Here is a 14,877-nt window from a genome sequence, read left to right on the forward strand (position 1 = left end):
CTAGCAGTCAGCGGACTGCACCAATACCCCACAGAGGCCAGAGGCTCCCTGGGAACCCGCACTGTTCCCAGCCAGGAGAGCAGATCCCCTTGCCTACTGGAGTCTGCCACTAAGGGAAGTGGCCTGTGCAGGGGAGCCAACAGGCACCAACCTCATTTGACTGCCCCTAGGCCACCTGGCAAATGAGCCCGTGGCTTCCCAGCTGGGTAAGCTGCACTTGTATATGCACCGCCACTAAGGGAGGCCCTGAATCGCAGGAAGTCTGATCACACACCTCACTCCCTGCCAACAGGCTCCATTCCATGCAAACCCGCAGCTGTGACAAATTATTGACGGCGAAACATCCTCCTCAAGCTCTGAACAAGGGTTCTGAACACATCAACATAGGTTGGGTGGGAGGGGAGCTGTTCCCGTGGTGCCCCAGGCAAAGAGGGCAGGTCCCATGCACGTGGCACGTTATATAGGTGCTGTGGGTCCTGCCTTCCTTGATGCTGTGCGAGCCACGTTCCTGCAGCGCTCACCACTAGCGGGCCTCTGAGGCAGTAGCATCAGCCTCTAGCAGGCTCTCTATGACATCCTAGCATCAGCCTCTAGCAGGCTCTCTATGACATCCTTAGCATCAGCCTCTAGCAGGCTCTCTATGATTGGCTGCAGTAAGTCTCGGCTGTGTTTTCTTCCTGGGGAAACTCAGAAGATGTCACATCCCTCTAGGAATCACTGACAATGCAGTCGTTTTAGCACAGAGTTTTCAACTATTCCTAGACAGGCATGATTTCACTTCCAGGTTTTTCCTGGAAGGGATCTAATTCAGTTGTGCCAGTGACTATTTTTGCCCCATTTTAATTTTTCCCCACCAGCTACTGGAGCAGTGGTGGGTACTGAAGCTGGGGTGGGATATCACCTGCCCGCAGCAAGCAAATATGGTATGCCTACAGCTCACTATCATCATGCCACAGTAAAAAGCTGTTGTTGTTTTGACAGATCATGTGCTTTTTAATGTATTGGAGTATCCTTTAATACATGTATACTGCACTGTCAACAGAGCTCTTGAGTTGTTTCCCAGCACATCAGTAAAATATGCTAAAATGACAGAATTAAAAACATAGTTCAAAAACAGCTGCCATAGCAAAATGGTTAATGTCAAAAGTTTAAATTAGAAGGGGCTGAAGGAAGCAGAGAGATTGTGTAGTAAATGAAGAGAGACAACCTCCCCCACCTCACCCCATTAGTTAACAAAATACCAACCATACACAAAGGCCTGGGCAAACAGTCAAGTTTTAACGTGCCAAAAAAATGATGGATTAGGGGCCAAATGGAGGGTTAATTTATGAGGCCTGCTTTCCTGGGAGTCTCTTTCATTCCTTGTAATCCAGGATCCATCCCAGCAAGAGCCTTGTATGTTTGAAAAATCTCTGACTGTAATGGAGACCCATTCTGCACACATAGGATAATGTACTTTCATTGAGTTTTGGCAGCTGGATTTTCCTGTGCAGAACAGGAAAATCTACTTCTAAAGTGCATTGAAAGTGCATTATCTATTGTGTGCAGAATAGGCCCTGCTATTCTTCTTCGTTATTATCGTAGGTCATTTTCTATTAATGTCATGGAAAAATGAACTGAAATATTGGCTGACTAGAATTTTATAATACTCAGAGCAAAAGTCATCTTGACAGATCTGTTCATGGGTCACTTCAGATTGAGATTTCGAAAGACAACGCTTCAAAATGCTATGCAGAGCCTAGTTTGTGCTCCTGAATCCCCCCCCCCCCCCCCAAAAAAAAACATCCTGGCCTTTTCTCCTTACGATTTTAGTAAGTATTGTTCTTCGACAGAACAGCTTTTACAGCTCCTGGAAGACCCAGTATAGTCACAGCTGTTGGCTCATTTATAAATGATGCAAACCAATGTTTATAAACTTTCAAACCCTTCGATGCTTATTAAAAGCACTTTATTATTCTGGCACTGAGGTCAAATGAAACAGTAAAAAAAGAGGTGTATTTAACAATAACTCAGATTACATGGGGTTTTTTATTATGTATTACTGTTTTTTAGCACAGAGGGGAATCTCTACAAGGGTAATATCTAGGCAGGGTTTATCATAACTAATAGTTGTGTGGACTTATCTACCAATTGCTTAATGTTGGATTAGGCCTACACTGACAGATACCAGGTCATTCTGTAAAGTTAGGGAATCCCCCAGGTTTGCAGAAAACTCTGAAAGTGGGAGGTTAAATTCCCCTCCAAACCAAGAGTAGTCTTCATATATGCAGACAAAGCTCCAATACTCTTCCTTCCAGTAGAAGCTGTTTTTTTGTACCCCAAAGGAGTCTCAAAGCAGCTTACAATCGTCTTCCCTTCCTCTCCCTACAGACACCCTGTGAGTTAGGTGAGGCTGAGGGAACTCTGACAGAACCGCTTTGTGAGAACTGCTCTAACAGGACTGTGACTAGCCCAAAGTCACTCAGTGAGCTGTATGTGGAAGACTGGAGAATCAAACCCAGCTCTCCAGAGGATGAGCAGGGAATCAAGCCTGGCTCCCCAGATCAGAAGCTGCTGCTCTTAACCGCTACCTCACCAAGGTAGAAAGGGATAGGGTGAGGGAGGCAGAAAGAGGAGTGACATTAAATACAGGAGACAGAGAAACAGGAGACAGATAACATGGGGGTGGGGTGGGGTGGGAGGAGAAAGAGAGAGACACTGAGAGGAGAGGGGAAGAATTAAAGGTGAGGGGTCTTGGGTTGCAGTTTGCTTGCAGGTCCCTATTTTGAACAGTTCTTACAGAAACTCTAATACACTCTTCAGAACTAATTGGAAGTATAAATAAAATATATACTGAATTTTCTCTCAACTTTTGCATCAGCATACAGTAGCTATTACTCTGTCGGGGGTCATATCTTAGATGTGCGATGTTTTGTGTTTTGCTGTCCATTATTCCATTTAAATTAAACTCATATATTTATTTAAGGAGGGGGTAGAATGCAATACCTCAGAACATTGGAGCCCTGTATTGTAGGAGAATATATGAAATATAAAGTGGTCCACGTTTGGAGGGAAAGTATTTTAACTATTGTTTTTTTTTAATTATACAAGACAATATAAACAATCATTAAATATTTGCACATCCCATGTCTGTAAAGAAGCTGAATATTTTTAAAAATGTAAACAGATTTTGTCCAGAAGTCAAAAGCTGGCCTTCCTGATCTGCTTCATTCCAGGGTTTTGTGGATTTTCCCCCCACTTAAAATAAGGACAATTTACCTGATTACTATGTGTCATGGCTTCACCCAAAGAATCCTCACAGTTCATTAAAGCTGCTGAAAATTCCCAGTTGGACAAGCCTTGTTGCTCCTACAGTTCCCAGGGTTCTCTGGGGAGAAGGAATGATCAGTAAACCAGTTTAAGCCTGTGGTGTACATATGACCTTAGATTACGGGATAAGCATGTTTGGGTTTCTACAGTAAGCCTCTTATAATCATGAGGACCCAGCCAGGATGTTTCCCTTTCTCCAAAATATACCAGAATTTCATGCAAGTAAATGTTGGAGCCAATCCTAAAACAGCAGCGACTGCAGCTTTCTTAGAGGGTAAAAGGCCGAATGTGCAGGATTAGCACAAAGGAGATCCTGGATTCATTCCTTTAAAAGCATCTCTGCTCCAGCCACTCTACACTTCCTCTTTTAGTTATTTGGCCCCCTTGTTCACTGTTCTGTGCAGTCTTTATCTGCTTGGTTGTCAGATTTTTAAATGGGAGCCAGCTTGGTGTAGTGGTTAGCAGCATGGATTTCTAATCTGGTGAGCCAGGTTGATTCTCTGCTCCCCTACATGCAGCCAGCTGGGTGACCTTGGGCTTGCCACAGTACTTTTTCTGTTATCTGATAGTTTTATAACTTGATCATGGGAAAGGCTGGAGACACAGTCGTAGACGGCTTCCACACAAAGGCTTTATCTGCTTCTGCTTGTCAACTGAAGCATTTCCATCCATCATGTTCTAGTCATCCTCTTTCTATATTTTTATCATCTTCAGTATCCTTTTTCTCATCCTTTTTTACTCCAATCTTTTATGGAAGAACCCATTTGCATGACAGTATCCACTGGCAAGGATCCATTCATGCAAGTGCCATTTTCCTGCATCTGCCCCCACTTGACTGATATTTTGTGGCATGAGTGCATTCCACTGGGGCAGGACCAGTCTGTTATTGCTTGTACCTCAGTGTTCCTAGATGTTGAACGGAACCAATATCATTCAAGTCATCTGCAATGTAGTGCCCCTTTTTGTATGTTATATACATTGGATTTGATTTGCTGCTTTTGTGACCTAGCAATCTGCTCACATGCGATTTTAGGTTAGGCTTCCGGCACATTTGAAATGAGATTTTATCCTGCTTCATGAAACATCTATGCTGCTTTAATAACCTGCTCGTGCCAAGAGCTGTATACACTACAAATGTGCAAGACTTAAATCACTTTCTGAACAAATTAAAAAGCACTAGCTCTAATACTGCCTTCTGTAGGATCCCAGTATTCCATCGACTGGGAGACCTGTCCAGTTACTCATGTTTGCTCCTTCTTGTCATCTAACCCAGGGGTAGTCAACCTGTGGTCCTCCAGATGTCCATGGACTACAAATGCTGGCAGGGGCTCATGGGAATTGTAGTCCATGGACATCTGGAGGACCGCAGGTTGACTACCCCTGATCTAACCAGTTTCTGATCCATCCACAATTTATTCAGGGGCCTTTCTTGAAGCACTTCATCGTCAGCTTTTAGAAATCCAGTCACCCTTTGAGGAGCAGCAACATCTGCAGCTTTGACAAGGGAGATTATCCAAGGAAGAGATCTGTCAAACCAGATATTAAAGACTGCACTGTTGACTTTACCATACATTTTCATTTTTCATATGTCCAGTGGACAAGTCTCCACAGCCACTGGAGATTTTTGGCTTGGTCCCCTATGAGGGAGGTTGAGGGATGTCAACATTGCTGACCTCTGGCATTCATCCCCCCCCCCCTCCATGTTTCTTTATTCAGTATTTGGTATTCAAGATACTTTTGTGTGACATAGAGGGTTCTGTTTATATACAGTTGGTCTGCTCCTGGATGCTATCCACATTTGAGGAATAGCAAATTTAGAGTCCAGAGGCACTTTAAAGACCAACCAAAGTTTTATTCAAGGTATGAACTTTCAAGTGCAAGCATTCTTCCTCTGATACAGTGACCTGGGATATGGGGTAGCCATGATATTGTATCTGAGGAAGTGTACGTGCACACGAAAGCTCATACCTTGAATAAAACTTTGTTGGCCTTAAAGGTGCTCCTGGACTCTAAATTTGTTCTGCTGCTTCGGACCAACATGGCTACCCACTTGAATCTATGTTGAAGAGCAGTTTAGTGTAAGTCAAATTTCATTGAAGTTAATTCTACTTCTTAGTTCTTTGAAGAATTCTGCCCATGGCAAGAGAGCCACTTCACCTGCCTCAAACTGGTGAGGTGTTTGTCATGGTCTCAATGAAGCTAGTTTTGTGGGGAATTTCTGGGACTGATTATCTCTGCTTCTCAAAGCGACAGAATTTGATTTTACTCTTGAGGAATGATTTAGGAAAAGCATCACTATGGTACTCTGGCCTCCAGGCCTCCTTTCACAGTGACATTCATTCTTGCCCTCCTAATATATTATTATGGCAAACTGTTTCTTCTGAGGCACAAGAATTTCCTGAGACATCTCATTAGATCCTTGTTATATATTTATAAATTTTAGCCTTATTCCTAGTCCACACATAAGGTAAAGGTGAAGGTATCCGCTGTGCAAGCACTGGGTCATGTCTGACCCTTGGGGTGACGCCCTCTAGCGTTTTCACGGCAGACTCAATACAGGGTGGTTTGCCAGTGCCTTCCCCAGTCATTACCGTTTTACCCCTTTTTTACCTGGGTACTCATTTTACCGACCTCGGAAGGATGGAAGGCTGAGTCAACCTTGAGCCGGCTGCTGGGATTGAACTCCCAGCCTCATGGGCAGAGCTTTCAGACTGCATGTCTGCTGCCTTACCACTCTGCGCCACAAGAGGCTCTTTTAAAAAAGTAAATATTAATAAATGTAGCCTCATTAGCACCTATGCTCATTAGCACCTAGAAGCTCCCTCCTTCCCCACCACCATAAAAGTTCTTGGACCAAGAATCTTATAGCTTGAATTTCTAGAATGTGAGATAACAGAAGATATATAATAAGGGATGAAAAGGCAGTTCTGTAGATGAAGGCATTGTTTCCTGAGCCTTTGATTCTACTTATCTATTAGGCACCAGTATGGCAATTAGTGGTCCTGTTTTTAACCAAACCAGGCAACTAGATCTCAGAGTCTGAGATGGCAAAGAGGAGTCATGTTCTGGATGGCTAAGCCTAGCTGAATAAGCACTTAAATTAGTTCATTCAAAAATACCTCCGGGCAGAAAATGCCCCTGATTATTGGGGGTGGGTTGAATTAATTGCATATTTTATTTGGTTCTTTATTCATTCATTCCTAATTCACCATTCTCACAGAAAGTCACCTTTTTTTTACTTACTCCACTTAGAACTTGCCTTTCTCAGTGATACAAAACAGATTACAAAATATTGTTTTTTAGTGCAGCCAGACCGTATGTGACACCCAAGAAAGAAAACAGGGCTATATTTACAAAATAACAGCAAAAAGGTCAAAGAATGGTATGCAATATACAATATGGAAATAACTATAATCTTATTTACTGTTCTGTATTTATGTGTTTACAAAAGCTGTGAATTTTGGGTACCCACTTACAAAAGGTACTCCCTTTCTCCGCCCATGTCCAAGAGGGTGCCTGCTATGATGGATGTCATCTAAGAAAAAACAGGGTGTGCTTTCTTCCCATTTTACAGGTGGGGGGGGAGCATGTATGAAACCATTATGTATTTAGTCAGAAATTGAGCCCTACTCTCATTCTTTGCTGAGTGCCGACCCTGATGGCACTAAGGAAACATTTGGGCAGAAAGCATGGATTGCTTGTGGATTCAAAAGCCATCCGATTCAAGATGTCTGGCTCTGTTTACAGCAAATGTGTCAAGAGACACCATCTTCATTAAATGTGACCTTTTGGGAATCATTATTTATCATATCGCTCACGTGTGTCATATAGCCAGGAGATCCTGATTGTTTGGCTGGCAGGCAAGAGCTGCTCGGAGATGGTTTGCCATTGCTTGGGCTATCCTTGTCGAGTCAGTTTCTGGAAAGCATGTGTATTCCTTTGAAGCAAGAAACAAACTCAGAATCCTGCCCCCAGAGGCTTGTGAGCTAGATACCCAATATGCATATTAATTTCCAGTTTGGCATGATTTCTCCTAGCAGTCAGGGCAGAGGGGCAAAAGGCTATGATGCACCAAAGCCCTGGAGCTCTGACGCAGCCACCTTCCAAGCACTAAGTGCTCACACATTTCCAAGTATCTCTTTACAAACATAAGGGCTGAAAACGTATGTTTTAGAATGAAAGCTTGATTTGCACTTTTCTCGCACCTCAGTCGCATTGCAGCCTGCACACAGGCCTATTTCTAAGGTTTCAAAGAGTGGCATCCCCATGCTGAGTGATTTCTCTTTTTCTTGCTTCTCTTTCAGGGTCGTTGCATTAATTTCACCAGAGTGAAGACTTCTCAGGCTCCACCAAAGTACCCGCTCAACAATGCATATCATCCCCCGTCTCCACCCCCTGCCCCCATTTATAAACCTCCACCCCCTGCCCCAATCTACACCCCCCCACCACCTAGCACGCCAACACCACCCACTCCATCCCCACCTGGCACCCTCTCACCCCTCCCACCACCTCCTCATGCTCCACCCCCCAACCGGGCTCCACCCCCTTCGCGGCCCCCGCCTCGTCCCTCCTTCTAAAGAGCAAACCCATCTCTCCCAGCAGCATTTCTCAAGCCATTTTCAGCAAGACTGTACCAATTCTACTACAGGGGTGGCTTTAACATTCTGGGTGACAAGAGGGGAAGGTCACTTTGATTTGGATTTTGTTTTTCGTTTAATAGCCCTAATGCATCGATCAGCTGGAATGCTGAATTCACTTGTGTAATGTTCAAAAGGAATTTCTCCCATTTAGCACTCCCCCCCCAAAAAAAGGGGGGTCCTTTGGGTGACGATTGGCAGGGAATGAAAACCACCCTATGCATATCACAGTTTACAGTCATCATGTACTGAGAATGGATCATTCCTCAAATGAATGGTGGGAACCTCAGGCTGAGATGCTCGCTGTAAGGACACCAACCTCAGTAGCTCAAGCTGAGGCCATTCTTATGAGTCACATCTCTATTGCTGAAGCCTTCCATCACATAGAAGGGATTTGCAGGGATTTGATATGTTGCTTCAAGGAAGATGGTTTCCACAATGAAATGTCGATTGACTTAAAAGAAGAGGAAGGGAAAGATAGCTAGAATGGGAGACTTCTGGTGCTTCATCCTTTGAAGAACGTGAAATGAATTAAAAGCCATTCTTCACAACGTTCTCAGGTGCTAGAAGAACAAAGTAGGCAGAAGACTGTTGCGCATAGGAGGGACAAAGCACTTGTTAAGTGGCATCACTTGGTACCCAAGGGTATGATGGCCCTGCCCCACACCACAGTTAAATTTTCAAAAAACATTTCTGGAATGCCTGAAGTTACTCAAGAACATAAAACTACAATCACTGCACTTTTGAGTAGGCCTAATAGAGCTCCCAGTATACTTCTAGATAAGCTCTTACAATATCAGGCATTTGGGTGCAGGTCGGGACTCATATGACTGTTAGCTGACCTGGAAACAACACCAACCAATGAGGGGAAGGATGGAACAGAAGGTGCGCTGTACACGCATGGATTGTGGCAGGTTTGGCTTGACTTCATGTCAGTAGTTCAGCTGCACAAACAGCCTTACAATCATTGTATGTTGATGTCACCAAAAGTAGACTTTTTCATACTGAACTGATCCTGTGAGTGGCGCCGTATGTGTCTAGATTGAGAATGAATAGATTCTGGTTCAGACAGACTTTTCTACGACATGTTGAGCTGCACTATAAATTGTGCATTCAGACAGAACTGCAAGGGTGAAAGAGAGAGAGTGTTAAGAATTGAGTACTAGGGAGATGAATCACAAATAGAAGTGCTAATTGAAGGAAGGGCAGTGTTGTTGGACCATTCAGCTCAGTATATTAGTACATCCTCTGAAGCAAGCAGCGTACATCAGCTGCAATATGGACATGGGATTCTGGTCTCACCATCTTCCACTGTTGTCTTGGTTTCTGCTTCCCTTTCCTGGCAAAGGAATAATTCAGAGGGCCACGGAATGTCTGGTGTCTGCTGAAAATGCTCATGCACATCAGCACCGTCATGTTACGTGTGAATCAAGATTTGGGCAGGTTAGGAGAACTTAAAAGATTACTTTTGCAGAGGTCTGCCAAAATCTGACTTTACTATGTAACAGGTGTGCAGGACCTGGTAATCACAGGCAGGAAGTGTGCATATGTGCACACAAAATCACATGAAAAACCCTCGGTAAAGGGGGGTGATGAATCTTCATAGTCGGTCCTGGCCCCTGCCTGGTGGAATGAGCTCCCGGGAGAACTGCGGGCCCTGCGGGACCTCCCATCGTTCCGCAGGGCCTGCAAGACGGAGCTCTTCCGCCAGGTTTACGGTTGAGACCAGGCTTAACACCTACGCCCCCCCGGGACCTGAGGATTGGGATTAGACATGAGTACCATCAGTATCCCCTCTCCACTTGCTAAGGGGGAATGGGTAGTTGATTAGCCGCTCTTGCCAGGTAGTCATTAATATTGACATGTTAATTGGTTTTAATGTATTTTATGGGGTTTATACTGTTGTAACCCGCCACGAGCCGCAAGGGAGTGGCGGGAAATAAATTCAATAATAATAATAATAAAAAAAAAATACATACAAAATGGCAGAAGTTAGTTAACGCTCTCAACTATGTGAGGCCAAGACAAAAAGCAGCCTCAGTATCCCAAGAGCGTCACAGGTTGCATTTTACCGATTGCTCTTTATTTATAGGATCTAATCCTGATTGCCAAGCTTGCTTCTGCACAAACATCTGAAAACATGCTCCTGTAGCACCCATGTTAGAAACCAATTAAGACAGTTGAATTATTTATAGCTGTACTTCCAGATCTATGACGCAACTGCTAGGATCAGTTGTGCCAGAGGAAAGTCAGCACCCTGAGTTTTTAAACTTTTCAAACCAACTCAGTTGCTAGAGGTCTAATATAATGCCTTTTCATAGAATAGTTTAAAACATTATTTATTGGGCTGACCAATATTTTTAAGGCTCACCTTAAAGGCAGAGGACCCAATCTAGCCAAATGGAATTGCTCCCAAATTCCATTCAATTTTTCACATTCTGAACCGCTTTCCAACAACGTGACTAGATGTGCTTCATTTTGGCTGACTCAAGCCCCAACCTTTCATTCATTTCCAGTGCAGAAGGTCCAAGCAAGAGCTGAACTGGAGCATAACTCAGAGGGCACTTCTGTGAATAGGTCAGCAGGATGTAGATGATTCTGATCATAAGGTGCTAGTTCTTGCAGATTGCTTGAGTGCTCTGGGATGTCAAGAAGTGCACAGAAAATCACAGGGATGCAAAGTTATGCTTGTTTCCACTCCGTGCCAACTCTCCCAGTAATGGAACTTCGGCATCTATGCTAAAGACTTATGGATGGAGTGTAGACCGTTTACGGGCAGAAGCATGAATTTGTCAGCTGTTTTTTTAACAGATTCACAGACCCATTCACCGAATCCATCGGTGGCTATTAAAGAAAGGCTAAACAGAGCTGCCGTATTGAGGATACAAAGAACAAACAACGGGACAGTTGCCATATTTGAAACCATTTGGGGTCTTTGGAGAGACAGTTGTTTGTCTGCCTTTGAAGGCCCAAATAACTCCTAGACATTACCCAAGAGGGCAGTTCTCATGTTTTTACCTCATCCAAGTGTGTTGTAGTCACGTGCCACACAAACCTACGATCGTCCTCATAAGATCCTTTGGATTCCTGCAGTAACTTAAAGTATCGATCCTTATTAGCTGTGCTCATCATAGAGTGCCTTTCGAAGGAGAAGGCCCAGAAATCAAAGCCAAGTTGACCAGGCTCCTGGGCCAGGATTCTCTCCTTTTTAGGAAGATATTTGTTAATAGAGGCCTTTGGGAAAACATTTTTATTCCTTGATTTTAAGAAGTGCTGAAAAGACTAAACCAACATGGAGTTCAGCTGCCATTGACGCAACCCCAACAGCTGCTTTATCTGCTGGCAGTACGAAGCAGCCGCTTGAAAGAGCAAGGCACCACCCAGATGCGGCCCTTGTTGCAGGCCTCTCCAGAGAAGAGCCACTGGTTCTGGTTTACAGGTAGCAGTCAGGTCAGTCACAGAAGACTACTTTGCAACTGTCGGGGAAGCCCTGACAAAAGATTTGGCTGGATGCCAGTTAACAGGGAATGGACATCACTGCGCTAAAGGCGAAGCATGGCCAGAGGCCAAGAGCCCAATCCACCCAAGTCTCCAGTCCCTTAGCACAACTCCTGGTTATCACAGCAGGGTTTGAGCGGGAGAATTCCCTGGTGGGTTTTGCCCAGAAAGAGCAAAATGGATAGGTCTAGTCCAGGAGTGGCCAGACTGTGGTTCCCCAGGTAACCTCAGATGGGACTACAATTACTGTACCGTAGCCCATGGACATCTGGAGAGCCTCAGTTTGGCAACCCCTGGACTAGGGTAATAAAGGCATTTGGGATAAAGTTTTACTCTTAACAGATCCTTGAAGTTGCTCAGAAGTATGGGGAAAAAATGCTTTTCTAAATTAAAAATGCCAATTTGATACCTTTTAATATTAAATGAGCAAAACAAATTCAGAGGGGGGAAATGTATTTTACTGCCTCTGTTTTTATCCAAAGGAATTTTGTTTCCCCGTTCCTGAATTCTAAAGTTTAAGATATGAGGGTAGGGGAAGTGGGGGGGGGGGGAGAGAAAAACTGTACATCAGGCCAAGGAATTACGTTTTAAGTACACTAAAATTCTCTGCACATGACTTAAAAGCAAAATTCCAAATCTGTGGTGTATATATTATTGCATGCTTGCCATATTTTAAGTGGAAGCATTTCCTATCCTGTGTGGATAAAAGATCTCCTTTTTCAAGTTGTAGTAAATTATTATAAAGCCAGTGATATTTCATGGCATGTTATTGTATCAAGCTGTGCTTGTTTTGTTTTTTTATTTTTATTCTTCATGGTTTCATTGCTTTTATTAATGTATAGAAGATAGAAGATATTTCCTGTTATTGACGAGCACCTCCTTTACAGACCATTAATTGAACTCGAAAGGACTCTTGGTGAGGACTTCCACTTGAGCTCTCATGAGAGGCTCTAAACAGCAGGAACCTGTTTAAATGAAGGGACAATTAGTACAGTGGGCCCTATCCACCAAGCACGGCAATTGCATAACCTCCTTTGGCAACCTGTGGTAATGTGAGGCTGGGACATTTTGCCACTCTTAAATACCACATGATGCCAAGGGACACAATCCACCAGAAAAGTATCCTGTCCAAGTCCTGCTGCAAGAGCATCGCAGTTTAGCCGCAAGGTTCTCATTCTCTTCTGGTAGGACAAGCTCAGAACTTCCTGGTGGACTGTGCGTGTATATATGGGAGGAGGTGCCGTTTGGATTTTCTGCTGCAGGCATCAACCCATTTCAGGCTGGCCCTGGTAGGGATTATGCCTTACATTTCACAAAAGATGTTTTAAGAGAACTTAGAAGTGGAGATGCCCATCCAGGGAACGCTTGCTTACTTGCAGCCAGACCAACCCTTTCACGACAGACCGTCGCCAGGTTTCAACGCTTAAGGCCCCTACATTTGATGAGTGGTATTTTATGGCAGGGGTAGTCAACCTGTGGTCCTCCAGATGTTCATGGACTACAATTCCCAGGAGCCCCTGTCAGCAAATGCTGGCAGGGGCTCCTGGGAATTGTAGTCCATGAGCATCTGGAGGACCACAGGTTGACTACCCCTGTTTTATGGAACTCTGAAGCAATTCAACAGGTAGCATTGCTAGTAATGTAATTGTTTGGATGGCCAATGACATGTGCTTCTTAAGAGGTCAGTGCCCTTTAGCCATAGCTACAAGAATTCTGTTGGCTATAAAGCTCTTCCTAACAGCTCCAATCCACACATCTGTTCAGTGGGAACTTTGGGGGCTAAATACTGAGGCTTAGGAACTCTTCCAGGAGTTCAACAGAAATGGCTCCTAATACCACAGCCCCCTGTGGCTCTTAAATGGGGGGCTGATGCTGCACCCCTGTGGGAGACCATAGGAAGGCCTACAGATTACAAGTGCCAGGGACACTTCTGCAGGGTTGAGTATATAGAAATGCAGCTTTAAGCAGCATTTCTGTCTAATTCTACTGAACCAGTCGCAAGCCCAAGATGCTTTGGTGCCTGAGAGAGAAAAGCCAACAAGGCATAAATGTGCTTAACTTTGGCTGGATGGGGCCCATAGACTTTAATGCTAATAGATCTTTGAGACAATTAATGTTTAAGTAAAAGTGAGGTTGAACTGGCTGGCATACTATATACAGACATATAAGACTGTATATATGTATCTTCTCTTACTATAAAACTCCAGGAGCTCATTATTACAAATATTCCAAAACTAGCAATTTCTAATCAAGAGTTCCTTTATAGGCCAAAATGAAAAGCAAAGAGAGTAAAGGGAGCTGCCTCTTTTCCAAATCTTTTTTTTTGGGGGGTGGGGAGGAATACATTTTCTGTTTTGTTTATGGTTTGTGTGTTCTGACTACTTCATTGGCCCAGATACCACAAGGGTTGAACAATTCTTGAAATGTTAAGTTATGGTGGGCCACCTGGCTCAGACCTCTTCATCTCAGCAGCTCTATGAGACAGTGGTCAACCACATGTCGCATTTTAGAGTGACTGGCTGACCTGGAATTCTTGCTGGCCTCTGCAAGGAAGAGGAGATGGGAATGTAGCACCTGATGGAGAAGGAAAGAAAGCTTTTCTCTGGTAGATGTGGCTACCTCTGGGACAGGAGATGAGCAACTGATTATTCAGGCAGCAGAAGATTGTTATTCTGTGCAATTGACTTGTTTGCATGTGTCATTTTTAGATACTGTCATTACTCTCTTTAACAGTTTTGATGTTATTAAATACCTACTTCGAACTCCGTTTCTGAATATTTTATTTACAAAATAGGGAACAGGAAGCTATGCAGTACCCAATGCTGAGGTGAGTTCTAACAATGAATGGGCTTGATCTGGTTTGTTTTTGTATTTACTTAGTGTAGCCTTTCTCAAATTTTTTACTGTTGAGAAACCCCTGAAGTGGCACAATCATGTAGAATATGGCTCGAAACCATATGGCTAGAAACCATAGGTGTGGGTATACACACCCACCGGGGCCCCTCCACTTTCCTCCCCTCCAGGCCCATCATTGGCCATTTGGGGGGGGGGGCAGGTTGACACAACCATATTTGCCCATATCAACTGATATATGTTTAACAATATATTAAAAATTAACTAACTTGCGTGCATTTGGGGAACCCTTCCAAGGCTGTCAATAAACCTCAGGGTTTCATGAAACCCTAGTTGAGAAAGCGTGACTACGGAAATGGTTTGCAGAGTCACTTCTGTGAGAGAAGGGAAAACTGTCAATTTGGTTGCAATGAGTCACACATATGATGACAAGTTTAGGATTAGAAAGAAGTCCAGGCTTGTACAGAAGCCAATGAGGTAGAAGATAATGGATTAACACAGGAAGGTGAAGGAAAGGTCAAAGGAGAAGGAATCTTCAGGAAGAGCAAAGAAAGTAAGGTATTTAGAGAAAAGTATCTGA

At 43.8% G+C, this 14,877-nt stretch overlaps 1 protein-coding gene across 1 annotated transcript in view; it reads left to right on the plus strand.

Annotated features, from left to right (window-relative positions):
- The window catches only part of ANTXR1 (ANTXR cell adhesion molecule 1), a 124,258-nt gene extending 112,053 nt beyond the window's left edge, over positions 1-12,205 (plus strand). Inside the window, exon 18 of the mRNA XM_077304932.1 lies at positions 7,614-12,205. Within this exon, the coding sequence (XP_077161047.1) occupies positions 7,614-7,886 (273 nt within the window). The 3' untranslated portion in view covers positions 7,887-12,205. The remainder of the gene's footprint in view (positions 1-7,613) is intronic.
- Positions 12,206-14,877: the final 2,672 nt, after the last annotated feature.

Source organism: Paroedura picta, chromosome 12, assembly GCF_049243985.1.
Source record: "Paroedura picta isolate Pp20150507F chromosome 12, Ppicta_v3.0, whole genome shotgun sequence".
Taxonomy (NCBI): domain Eukaryota; kingdom Metazoa; phylum Chordata; class Lepidosauria; order Squamata; family Gekkonidae; genus Paroedura; species Paroedura picta.